The following is a 14,416-nucleotide window of genomic DNA, read 5'->3' as shown; positions in this document are numbered from 1 at the left end:
CCTAAGTGATAAGGGTGGTCCACCCCTAAATTTTATTTTTAATATTTTAGACAATTTTTTTGGTTTTTATTTTATTATGATACAACATACAAAAATACATACAAACCTAAATTTTCACCCCTCTACGATCAACCCTTATCTTACATTTGTTAATAAAAAACTTTAATTTTTTTGCAAAATAACGTTTGCGGGATCAGCTAGTTATTTATAATATTCACGTTCATTAATGATTCCCAGTATATGTGAACATACGTGCAGCTTTATTTGAGCCTCTGCGCCGTCACTTTACATAATGTTCCTATCAAATTAAATACTCATTGTGATGAGACATCTAATGTAACAACTCATGCAAGAACTCTAAAAGGAGTCCGTTTGCTTAGATAAAAAAATTTGGGCTGAAACTCTCATACGTTCTGTCATCATAAACCTAGTGAAGATGCTATAGTGCTACCGAAATCGCCGACAAACGAAGCGACCAATACTCCTCGCCGCGCATATATAAGGAAGAGTACTTCGATTTCGGTAGCACTATAATGCCAAGAGACAAACAGCAATTTTGTCAATAAATAAAAATCGGCTTTATAAATATTCATTATATAATTAATGATATCATCATTCAGTTACAGACTGACAGATTTGTTACAGACAGTAAATAAATTTGCTGATATTAATAGTGCTACTCAGGAAACCGTTCTTTATAAACACACATTAATATAATATGGTTCAATAAAGTGACCAGATAGATAACACTAATTTTTCATTAAAAAAATCATATTAGAACTGAGATCGTACACAAAAAAAAAACAAATCGGTTTAAACTTTTTAAATTTATATGTTATGTATATTCTATTGTTCCTGTGTATATGTATATTTATATATATACATATGTACATACATATGTAATTCAAAGAGTGCAAAAGAATCACATAGATGTGTTACGGTTTGAAGGCTCTAGTGTTAAAAATTATTAAACTTTGGGGTATAACATATTAAGAGTGGTGACATCTGGATGTAGTAATTCTGTAGTATGAAACTAATTTCCTACAAAAATCCTTCACAGCTCTGCCTGCAGGAACTAGTAACCTCTTCTGTAAGAAAGGCTAAATCTCTACCAGTTTTCAAAAGGCTTCACTATCCCTCAATGTAATATTTTAACTGTATATATCTGCTTTTAGCTGGTTACATGTATTGTAAATCTGTATTTTAACATTTATTTTGAACTCTATTATATCCTATTATTTGATGACCTAGCGTTACGTTTTTTACTAGTCCGTCCATCCATAGCTAGTCTGGACAAAATTGCCATCTGATTGTTATGCTTCTTGTATACGATTTCTTATTTCGGTGTTTTACTGTCTTAATTTATAATAAATATTGATTTTTAAATTTCGAATGCCTTATGAGTAAGAATCACTGATCATCAGTTTATAATTACCATCAGTTGAACACGTTGCTAATCTCGTCAGTTTACGTAATCATTATTTTTAAAACATGCGTACTTCGTGACAAAAATACTTTATCGAATAAATCAAAAAGAAAGCTACAAAACCCATTTGCAAGTCAGGCCGAACAATCTATGAAAAAACAATAAGAATTTTTCTCGTTGTTATTTTTGAAACAAAATTATAAGAAATTCTTCAAGTGCTGGAATTAATGTTTCTTTTATACGAACATTAATTTGTACAATATAAAGTTTTGATTTACTTAAATTAAATTTGTTAAGAAAGTATTTTAGTAAAAAAAAGAGTAAAAAAATAAGTTTATAAACGTAGGTGAAGTTTAAAAAAAAACATGTAGTAGCATTCTTTAGAGTTCCGAGTTCGTTTGGAAAAGTAGAGATGTCTCATAAGCTAAGTTATAATTGAATATTCTTTAGAGATACATCCTATCTATGATCACACACAAACTTATAGGTCCTTACTAGTTATTAAGCATATTTTTTGAATCGACATAATAAAGGTAAAAATTATAACAATTTTATGATATATTAATTTTGCGATAGCTTAGGTTGAAAGATGCCATTATAGAGAGCTCAATTGGATTCAACTTTGATCGCTATAAATGATCATAAGTGGATATGATTAAATGAATAAATAGATTATGGAATACTTTTAACTTAAAAAGTTTTGATTCGTTGTGGTAATTTAATATGGATTTAATTGGTTCCTTTGCTAAAAAATCTAAAAAATTAAATGATTTTTTATTTAATATAATAGTAACCTGTTGGAGCAAGTACAGTCTTTACCTAACCAAAAAGCTCCTATATGTGTGCGTGTCCTTGAAAGTATGCAATACATGTTCTCATCTATTTATTGTGCGGTGAACAGTCACATTAAAAATACTTTCCATAGTTGTAACAAATTAGATGAGTAAATAAATTAGCTACAATAATGACCCCAAATATTAATACAGAACACAATTTCCTCGTGCGCCGAATTTTAAATAAACACGCTAAGCTGTTTCTGCGTTTAATTCTAACAAACATACAAACATCGAAACTAATTTACAAACTTTCCAGTTTATAATATTAGTGAAATTATATCGATAGTAATACAGGATAAATAAACATGCATTTAAGCAATGCAGTCAGTATAATTTAAATTTATTTGACTGTACTTTCTGTCATGCACACGCTGTCACCGTTTCTGTACAAGCTTAACGCACACATTAGGCTGCAAGTCAATATGAGTAGAAGTAATTATAGGACCCTTTACGAATACAAAATTATTTTACATCAATCGTTAAAAAATAAATAGTGAAGTAATATTTGTTTCGATATAATCTTAGAATGTGCAAATGTATTACTTAAAGGTTTGTTTGAAGTAATTAGAGAAATCAGAACAAAGTAATCAATTATAATATGTAGAGAAGATCAACACAACGAGACTATTCTCGTTTATAATAAAGAAAAATCATAATTCCATTTATTATGCTAATGTATAAATCCCTATTCAGTATAACTTAACTAATTTTATCCTCGTGAAAAATATCTTAACTGAAATTAAACGTGCCATCTCCGCCCGCGCTCGCAGCGGTTGTCAGTGTTAGGGTGACTATCGTTTTGTATTATATGATAATAATAAAATAGAGACTATTTTAAGCCGGTTCATATATCAGCTTGACTTAAATGTAATTCTATACATTGAAATATTATATCCGATATATAAGTACAATATACCTATTGCGATAAAAGTATTAGGTTCTTAAAATGCTGGGCATATTAGGTTATATAAAGCGTACATTGGATCTCTACACTTTTACTTATATTTTCCTATTGTCAGATTAAGCCGATAATTCTCTGATTTATTTTTATATGAAATACAGGTATGTAAATATATGAAGTATATTAAATATGACATTTAAAATACTTTAAACAAAAAGATCCAGATACAGTGACAGAAAAGAAAAAAATCATACAATAGCTATAACCAATACTGTCGCCTAAAGAGATCGATCTATGTCGTTTAGATGACTTATGATTTTATTCAGTTCGTGATAATTTCTTTTAAAACTATATGTTAATAAGTTAGAGAGCCTTGTTAAGAATCAAGCTCATTGCGTTAATGTTAACGTTAATAGCAAGTAAATGTTTTCGTTTAATGTAATAAAATGTTATTATTAAAAATTATTTTATGTCATTGATCAAAACTCTGTACTGATTTTACATCAATAAATGAGATACACTCTATTCAAGAACAATAAACGCGCAATTATGGATGCAAATTTGAAAATAGGAGACGCCTATTCCAACGTAACTCTGTAAAAGTCTCTGTCTACAACAATATAGAGTTTCAAACGACTTGGAAATGATTGTTTCTGAAGAAAGCGGTGAAGGTAATTTCAGTTGGTGGTAAATAATGAGACTGCGATTCCGATTCGCCTCACGAGACTCTTTGTGTGATTTTTCAGAATTAAATACTCAATTTATTTGGCAAATACTCCTTTTTAATATTTGCACATACTTTATATTTTCCACTATGAGGACATAACTCTTTCGGGTAGGAGATACTCTCCCGTATTCTCTACGGGGCGTAATCCATCTCGCAGATTGAAAGGAAACGTGACAATTTTCTAATAATATTCCTTCACTTTTGGTGTCTTCCGATTTGTTTTAAAACACTTTATTGTAAATGTGACCTTTGAAAGAAAAACGGAATTGTTGTAACATACGAATTGTAATGGGCGTTCTTATAGCTCGAGGTAGTTTTTTTACGGACGACCATAGTATAGAAACGGAAGATGAGCAGCGGGTATTTTACATGTACATATTATAGTACGAAATAATAAAGAGTATAAATATATATAATATATATATATATATAAGCTTTAGCGCATATTTATCATTATATTAGGAAATTAATAGCAATAGGAATAACTGTTTTTTAACATTTTCGGGTTATCATCGCCATCCTAATGATAAAGACTGTCACACATATTTATCTAACATTCGAAGAGTTTTCGCAATTTTTCATTAATTTTCATTCTCTTGAGTTCTTTTTAATAATGAAACTACAAAAAATCTAAAAAATATATTAGACGTCCGTAGTAAGTGTATTTTTAGAATATAAAAAACCTCAAACACAGGATTTGTAAAGAAGTATGTAAAAAGAACATTATTTTTGTCACACAGGTTCCACAATGAGAATCATCATGCTGAAGGAATCGAAACTGCTGTTACTGGTTGCGGTTCTAGCCGTCGTGCACGGCGCGAAGGGTCACGCCCGGACCTTTACAAGATGCCAGTTGTCGCGGGAACTGCTCCGATACAATTTCCCGAGAAGTCTAATACCTAACTGTAAGTTTTTTAATACGCATTTATCGTTGCCACTATTAAGACTCTAAAAGACATTTACTATGACTATAATATCTGTATATGTTACACTATCTATCCCTAGTCCGCCTGACCCGTACGGCCCTTTGTGGATTAAGTTTCATAAAATCATTTTCTGGTGAAATAAATATTGCTTACAAAACGCCCTCTCAGCGCCTCTTTCAAGTTGAATTTTGAAAAATACGTTCTTAGCTGACCTTTACTTCGTAAACTAATTATTTTTATAAATTACATTTTTTTTATTTCTGATTCCAGAGATATCGTGATGAGTCAATACGTAGGTGAAAATCTTTTACAATACATTAATGAATCTCTTTTTCCCTTGGTCCAAGCCATGGCTTGAGAACGTCACAACCGATTTCATTCAACTTTTTTTTAAAGTTTCCTAACATTTTGTAGACGATTTTGATGAAAAAATAATACAATTTGTGGTTTCCTTTTCAATGTAGATAAATAAATAGCAAAGGCACTCGTTAGATATTTGAGGCATCATTTTTAAGAATGGATGTTATTCACATGACTAACATGATGTTACCTGTTCTTTTATTAGATAAAGTTGTTTATTTACGCACCAGAAAATACAACAACAAAAATAGAACAATAACTATGTTGTGTATCTAAAAGCATAACAAGAAGCATCGCGTTTTTTTTATATATTTAATGTCAATTTAATTATTCAAAGCTAAGACAGGACAACACCTGTGATTATCGTACTAGCTTGATAGCTAATAACTGTATTTATCATCTTTCTACAGCCCCTATTAAAACATAAACATCTCCAATAAAGGTAAAATTATTTTCTTTTCTGTATAGATTAAAATGAAAATAAAAAAGTTTTAAAATTAGAATCCAAAGAATTTTCCTATATAAATCCGCACATTATTTTTAAAACACAAAAAACGATAATAGTTCTATCAAACCGGCTAAACAAAACTTAACCAAAATTGGTATTTTTTTCTGTTGGAGGCAAAAAATACACAAAAGTGCGCATATTTGTTCTAATCGTTTATTATTAGACAAGTCATTAAAGGGCGAAAAAAAAAATTATAGTAATTTTTTATGTAGGTATCTTTTAGATAAACGGTTTACCACTAATCTCTTTGAGTATTAAATATGAAGAATTCTATTCCTCGTTATAAAAGAATAACACAGAACAGGTTTTATTCAGTGCAAGCGACCTTAGCAGTTAATAAACCACGTTTAAGCATGTTAATGCGGAGCCAGCGAGTGCAGAGCATCAAATATTAATGCGAACTAATTTACGAAACGTTATAACTGCTATAACAAAGCGTGTAATTATAATTTTAATATAGCACACGTCGCCTCTAGAGAAACTAACTGAAGCTTGATTAAGTCGCTGTTGTATGCTTGCTAATGCAACTGTTATATAGCTCGGAGTTTGCATTTCCTTAATGCCTCCGGGATTGGTGGAAGTCTTCGTTAGTTCACGTTAAACGTAGGTCGAATGAAAGCGCGGCTGTACGGATACGCTTTGAGATTTAGATATCGTCGCAGTTTGAAGTACCATTTGTCTATGTTCCCACTGTTGGCACTTGAGTCAAAGAGATTGGTTTTATCTATAGCAAAGTCACTCTGCGCTGAATATTTAATATAAATTTGACTTCAATATATACATATTCATTGCGCATGGAACATAGTTCCCTACCTAATCCTTCACATTATTGGTAGTTGTTTGCATGTCGTGTTTTTATTGATTCTTGTATATTAATTATCATCATCATAATTCCAACTACTGCTGGACATAGGCATCCGCAACAGATTTATAATAGTGCCGTTTGGAAGCTGTCTACATGATAAAATAAATAGGAGTTAATCAAAAAAAAAACAAATATGAACCACAAACAAAATACGGAGATGTAAACAAAACAGTAATAATGTAAATAAATTATAAACCGTATCTGTGATGAAATGTAATAAGAATACAAAATAGTATGAAATAAAAATAAAGCTAAAAGCGAATATATGTGGTAATTCCCTTAACTTTTGATATTTGAGAATTATAGAATGAAAGAAGAGTAAAGTTAGATCATATAACGAATAAAAGTATGTGTAAAGAATTATTAATGAAAAATGTAAATGCCCTGTCCGAAAATCAGTTAGGGTAGTACAAGAGGTTCTCAAAAACAGAGGCTATTAAAAAGAAATCTTCCGATGACCTCAACAAGGACGTCGGTCTTGTGATACTATGCTGAGTTTGTCGGTCCATGGTGTCCACTGGAGAACCAATCCATTGAGCTATGTCGCTTACTTTCATTCGTCTACGGGTCTCTTTATCCTGATTCGATCTCATTGAAAAAACCCGTGCATAGCTCTCTTCATAACTCGTTGAGTGCTTGTGAACTTGACAATGAGGACCAGAGTCAGGTATCACGTTTCATTGCCAAAACATATTAAAATTTATATGTAATACTCACGAGTATACTATATATTAAATATAATTGTGCGTGACATTAACATATGTGTTAAATTAGTTCTCGTCCGTAAACGGATTCTAATACGTAATCATGAATTATAAATTCGTAGCGATAGCATCTTATTTACGATTCTATTTATCAACATTAAGATCATTTGCCCGTCGTAGAGTCAACATATAATGTAACAGAAGCAAATTTAATATAAATTTTAATCTCCGAAACTATCGAAGCTATATGTCGAACACGACAAACGCGATTAATAAAGATATTAACTTGTTTTCACCAGTACCTAATGAATCTAAAGTGTTCACCTGATTTTATGATATAATATCATTCGTTACGTAATCTTCGACTTTAAGTTTGTTGAGGCTTTTCTTATTTCGGAGCGCGTTTAAAACCCTGGTAGCTTTAAGTTGAAGAATGCTATTATAAGGTGGATCAATATGATTATATTTTTTAACAAATTAGATTCTTCTAACATTCTTCTCTTAAAATTAAAAGTATAATATTGTAAGGATATGAATCATATTGTACGTAAATTTTAAAGGAATACAAAAAGTAAATAATTTAAATGTCTAACCATGTCTAAGCATGATTTATTATAGAAGAGAATTATTATTTCTACTCTAATAAATTTCTTTGAACTCAAAAACAATTTACTGGTTTTGTTCTCGAAAAGTACACAAGTATTCAGTATAAGTGATAGTAAGTGGATAACAATATAAATAGGTTTCTTAGCTCCGGCGATATAACCACAATAATGCTAAAACTTTAAAAAATTTGTTATTAATGCAGTAATTAGCTTCACTATTTTCTACTTTAATAAATTCGACCAATAAAGATCTAGTACTATAGAAACATATTAAGCATCCTTAAACATTACATATAAAATCAATTTATAGTGAATTTTATAGCAGTTCGGTTCTTGTGAATTACAGACGCGAACTGAGCAAGCGTTTCTACTTACACCGCCGCTCTATTTGACAGGGAAGCTATACCACATTATGCGCCGTCAATCTGTCGCCCGGTAACCATCTCTTGCTACGTAAATAATAATAAACGCTTGGCTTAAACTGGAAAACTAATATTACAACGTATTTGTATAACGTGCTGGAAAATGTTTTATAATATTTTCTTAGGGTTTAATATAAACAGCTTTCGAAGTACATCAAAAGTAATTTATCAAACCATCTATATATATCAATGATTTGTAATAAAAGACACCTACCTATATATTTTATATCTCATTAATAAAAAAAAATTCTGGCCAATTTCAGGAGTATTTGATAATACTTAATGATTTTTACATAATATAAGGAAAATAATACATAATTATTTTTACATAACAATTCTGTAAAGAATCAAAAGATTATTGTTAGCGCAATACCGATCATGATCTGGCGATCTTTGTGGGTCGCCTTTGCCTTGCAGGGGACGTTTAGCAGCTGACATGATGACGACGGCGATGATAATGATATAGTCTTATAAAACATTTGTTTTATATTATAAGAGTATATTACTATTATTTTAAATTCTTTAATCGGTAAACGTGTCGCTTTGATACAAAACTGTATGTCATTGATCTGCTAAATTTGGATCTGGTTAAGATCACAAAGATCAAAACCGAACCAGCAAATGTCCGCGTTTGATTTAAGGCAGTTGTATTAATTTGAATAAATTCGGATTAGAGTGGGGTCGAGGCTTCCGTCCTTGTACTGTGTCAATTAAGGCGGCTCCGGTTAACAATTTTAAACTTAAATGAAAGGGGATCTCGAAATGTTTTGTCATCTGAATGATGTCCCCTTTTTATGCAAATAGGAGATCTGTCCCCGACTCAGAGTTTCGCGTGAATGCTTATAAAGGTCGCTGAGAGCAATTCATTCGGTTTGCGCGGCCGACTTAATGTTATTATTTGAATTAAGAATTTGGAAGTCGGCGAATTTAATTTACTTAAACAACTGGACGGCTTTTATATTCGTCATTTTGTTTTAAAAAAAAATGTAAACCACCTTCCTGTTTGTACGGACTTGCTGTCAGAAGTTTAATTTTGAGCATTTGTTTCAAACGAAATCATGTCCGTTGCTCGATTTTTTTACCAAGCGTTTGACAAATGAATCGCACTCGAGGGGGACTGGCTTTTAAAATCAGTGGACTGTAAAGAACGCTTTTTAATTATTTAAAAAGCTTTACTAACTGTCTTAATGGGCAGATGGATTGGAGTCGTTTAATTTTTTTCAACAATATCCATTAACAGTTGTTTCAGAAAATTATTCGTTAATGGACCAAAGCAATTTTATCACAAAATAAAACTGAAACAAATCAAACACATATTTCTTAAGACTACATCGATGTATCTCCTCAATGAATGTTTGTTATACGCTGAACATGCGGGCACTTGGCCCTCATCATACGTCTGACTTCAGAAAAAGGTTATCATTGAACCAGCAAAAGAGCTTTTTATATACAGAGTGATTACTTATCGGTGTGAAAGCTTTAATGCGGTAAAATATAGCTCATTTTCAGCAAGTTTTTAAGCGTTTACATCTGTTTCCAATCATTTTTGTTGGAATACGATAGGCCAATAACTTCTGACAGTACAAGGTTCGCAGGGAGTGGTAGTAAACAATAATTAATTTTAATATTTAGACCACCGATTTATTTTACAAAAAACACTATTCCTTCCTACTGCAAGTATTTATTATTTTTAAAACGATTGATATTTGAATAAGGTGTGCCATACTTTTGTGTAACTATTTTGTATTTCTTGGCAGCAAATGTAGTATAGATTCACCCTTTAAAACTTTTGCACCTATAACCAATCACATTATTCAACAGTCTGTTTTACACGCAGGGGTTTGTCTGATCGAACACGCAAGCGGCCGTACCACCGATAAAGTAACGAACCACAACAACGCCTACACCAGTTACGGGCTCTTCCAGGTTAGTGATATCCTTACTTATTTGACTTAATTACTTCAAATACTGTACTCGCAACAGTTCATGTGTGATTATTTGTTAATGAAATAATAAAACGTCTCAATTTCGACATGATCAACGTGGAGTTAATACGTATTTACTATCTCTGGTTGACTTGAAAAGATTATCTTTAACAAAATGGTTTCATTATACGAGCGTGCAAAGCCAATCCGATAAAATAATGGTATGGAGCGGCTCGAAACAAGGTTTACCAAAGAAGTCCTCGAGATGCGCGAACTTAAAAGAGGTCTTGGGGTGACGCCCTCTGCGCCCTGCCCCCTCGGCCCGAGGAACCTGCAAATGCCACTTGGGCAGTTTTGACAGTTCAGTTCTAACTAAAAAAAGTGTATGACTATGCAACGATCTCTCGCGTAAAATTAACTTATTTAATTTTCATGAAAACATAGATAACTAAAAAAAATTTTCTTTAAGTCAAATGTTGATTTGAAATTTATGTTTATGATATAACATTTAAAATAAAATAATTTCTTACCCATTAAGTTCACATTTTTAATTACATCAATTGCTGCTTATTTTAATTTTGGGAAGTCAGTGTAAACAGAATTTTTAACAGTTTAGTACAGTATACAAAATATTTATGATACCGAAAATTTAACTGTCTTAGGACAAAACATAAACAACAATAAGTTCATCGCAAAAAATTAATGGAAAAAGAAATTGTACCACATTTTCAACAAAAACTATAATAGATATATAAAAGTACTCATTTATTTAGGCAGAAGTAGCCTAGTGGTAGAGGACTAAGGTTTAATAGTATAGGTCCCGGGTTTGATTCCCGGAAACCAGACTTATATAATTCACACTGTGCATTAGTTAAACAGCATTGCCACTGCTCTAAAACAAGTTTCCAAAGGATGGGCAATTGCGTCCTCTGCATACCATAATATCATTTATATCTTAAGGGAATGCCTTGTAGTGGGTTTATAGAATAAAAGGGCGACGACTCTTTTTTTTTTCAATTTATTATTTCACCACATGGTCATTTTAAATGGAAATAATTTTGCCGGGAATCACTGAAATGGTATTTCTGCTAACTATTCCCAAAAATAGGACAAATACTTTGTAATTATAAAGTAAGTCCATTTCAAAATTATCCTATCAATATTACGCCAAAATTATACCTTTAATTAATACGAAAATTATAGCCAGGACAAAGTATTTTTATTTGTTTGTCAAATTATAATGCATAATTCTATTCTTGATATCTATAATTATTACATAATTAAAATAACATAAAAATTCTTTTAATTAATTAAATCTTCTTCTGAGTTTTTCCTTGCGAAGCTAAAACTGTTCCTGCACTAATTAAAATATATTACAACCTTCATCGTTAATAAGACCTCCCGGAAGAAGCTCCCCGGTGAATTAATTATATCTCGGGACGACGAGGTGTTTAGTAAAAGTAATATCCTTGTTATGACAGTTTTGAGTGTTTTAATTTTATTTGACAAGTACTTTTGAATATATTTTTTGTAATATATTCAGCTACCTGGGCGTACAATAAATGTATATTTAATATTGTAACGAATTATATCTATGTTTTCACTATCATCATCGTAAGAGGTCTACTGCTAGGTATAGGCCGCCCAGATAAGGTTTCAATAGGGCCACTTAGATGTTGCCTGCATCCAGACGCCCGATAACTAAGATAAAATACACTATTACTTTATTAAATTTAAATCAACTTCATAGAGAAATACATACGGTTGTACTAAAATAAAAAGTACAATTGACGGTCTTATCACGGCTAGCAAATTCAAAGACAACCATAGTATGGAAAGACAATAACTACTAGTTGATGTGCACATTGTACGAAATAGTTTATAAATGTTTCTATAAATATTACATAGTTCAAAAAATGTATGTAGAATGATAATTATCATCATCATTTTAGCCTTACGACGTCCACTGAAGGATATGGGCCTATATTTGGCCCTATATTTTTTCCAATAGAGCCAGTTGAAAGAACCTTGCCCGATTCCAAGGTCTTTCGATGATTTTAACAAAGTATATCTGTCCTCTTTCTGTTGTTAATCACTATTAAAATACATATTGTTGAAACTAATTTAAACACTCTCCACTATTTTATTCAATAAATACTACTATTTACTGTCTATTTATTTTGGTTTCACGTAATGTGAAAAAAAGTGTTTGTTACTTTTTATTACTTTTTGTCTCATGGCCTTTTCAACATTACTGCATAAGATGTTGTAGAAGTCGGGAGGCACTTGGCCTAGACCTATTTATACAAAGCTCGAAGATTCCCGCTTGAGCCTTGCTTCCAGAATCAGAACGCTCCTTGGAGCGAACGATTCCCAGATCGAGTTGTTACTTAAAAGGGTTAAACTACTATTCGATAAACTACTATTAAATAGGCAAAACTACAAGATTACATCAAGCGTAACAGTTAACATTTGATCCAAATTATTTTTCAATAAATAAAATCCGCATTTCTATTCTTTGTAACAATTATACCTTTTTGCAGTTTATTTAATATTTTATTTTGAAAACTTTAGTCTGCTGCCCGACACTCTGATAGGAGTTAAAAGAAATTCAATAGTTTATGTAAATAAGGCAAAAAAAACGAAAGTAGGTTAATAAAACAAACCAAACTAAAGCCGTCGTCTTGATAAATCTAATAAACATATATCCAAAGTAATTGATGAGATACAACAGTTTAACGTAACAACAGTTTAGGGCAGCCTAACAGAGACCCGCCTGAATACGTAATCGCTAATTGCAAATTAGGCAGAGCGAACCTGCCATTTGTCACGAAACATTAATAAATTCATGTTTGCTAATTACAATACACGTGAACACTGCGTGCCTATCTTCATGTCCCTAATAAATTTCAGGTCAGTTATACCTGGTTTGTTGTATCAATAATGTTCCCACGTTTAGAACTCATGCTCGGCGAGAGAGAGTTTGTCACTTTATGCATTGTCACTGTTCATGATCAGCAATAATATTGATCTTAATTCGAGGATAGTCGGCATAGCACAGCGGATTGGCAAGTTGAAGTAGCAGTGGCCAGACGGCAAAATGCACAAAACAGATGACCGCTGGGCTATTAAGAAGCGGAGACCACGGAGACATCCGCCTACTAGGTGAAACCAAATAAAAAACCTTGTTATAGTCGTCGGAAGAGGCTTCCAACCGGTCCTTTTGGAAGTCTATACGGGAAGCCCATGTCCACTTGTGGACATCCTACGATTTAATGGTGATGATGATCATAAGTCAACGAATACGTGACGTATGTTACAAACCAAAGCAAAGCCACTAGGATAGTAGTAGTTTTAAACTTAGTTGTATTTAAACAAAATAATAACATACCGGAATCTTTAAACATACACGTAATATTACGATAAAATATTATATTCAAAAAACAAGGCCTGAAATATTAGCCGACGTTAGAGGTTCTCAACATCAAAATACATTTTCTTAGTTATAGTTGATTTTACATTTGATCTACAACCAGATAACGGTCACTATGTCAACAAATTTTTGAAACGACATTACTTTTCGGTCCCCCTAATACATATATATTTAAATGTACATTGTGTTATTGATCCTAATTTTCAACATTTTCTACTGCCAGGTTAAAGTTGTTGATTTTATCCAAAAGAACGAGTCGAGTAACTCGATATACCCATATTTATTTTAATATCAAAGCAGTTTGATTTTCTATTGTGAAAAAAATCGTATATTATTCCAACAATATATTAAAGTTAAAATGCATAAAGAAAATAAGTAAAACTCTATTTATAAAACAAACCAATACCGTTACCTGATCTTAACTTGTGAGTTTTGTTATAAACAATGAAGTTAAAGCGGTATATTAAATTTTAGATTTAATCTAATAAATAAACAAGTTAATGAACAAATAATTTACACGTCCCCGTGATCGGATGGATAAAATCATGGGTTCGATATAAAATTTAGAGATAGGCGCCGAAACGTTCGTCGAGAGTGCGATGAGCGCACTAATCTATCGTTAATATGTTAATGTGCCCGCTTCACGGCTCCGAGTTGCGCGTAGATATTTAATTGGTCGTGCCGTTTATATTACGCTCATTTTAACTATAACGTGTTTCGGCAACTTAACGCGTTTCATTTGTTGTCTAAATCGATCGGCCGTTAAAAATTAAACACT

General features: G+C 31.8%; 2 protein-coding genes across 2 annotated transcripts in view; one reads left to right on the top strand and one right to left on the bottom strand.

The window, feature by feature from the left end:
• Lrt (Leucine-rich tendon-specific protein) overlaps nt 1-14,416 on the bottom strand; it is a 142,626-nt gene that overhangs the window by 54,798 nt on the left and 73,412 nt on the right. The gene's annotated exons all lie outside the window — the stretch shown is intronic.
• The window catches only part of LOC137924725 (lysozyme-like), a 35,408-nt gene continuing 25,642 nt past the window's right edge, over nt 4,651-14,416 (top strand). Inside the window, exons 1-2 of the mRNA XM_068768143.1 lie at nt 4,651-4,795; nt 10,118-10,206. Of these exons, the coding sequence (XP_068624244.1) occupies nt 4,651-4,795; nt 10,118-10,206 (234 nt within the window). The remainder of the gene's footprint in view (nt 4,796-10,117; nt 10,207-14,416) is intronic.

Source organism: Battus philenor, unplaced genomic scaffold, assembly GCF_028537555.1.
Source record: "Battus philenor isolate CCGP_79_NKW_IND1 unplaced genomic scaffold, ilBatPhil1.0.hap1 SCAF_24, whole genome shotgun sequence".
Lineage (NCBI taxonomy): Eukaryota > Metazoa > Arthropoda > Insecta > Lepidoptera > Papilionidae > Battus > Battus philenor.
Note: the sequence above shows the minus strand (reverse complement) of the source record. Positions and strands in the feature narration are given on the sequence as shown.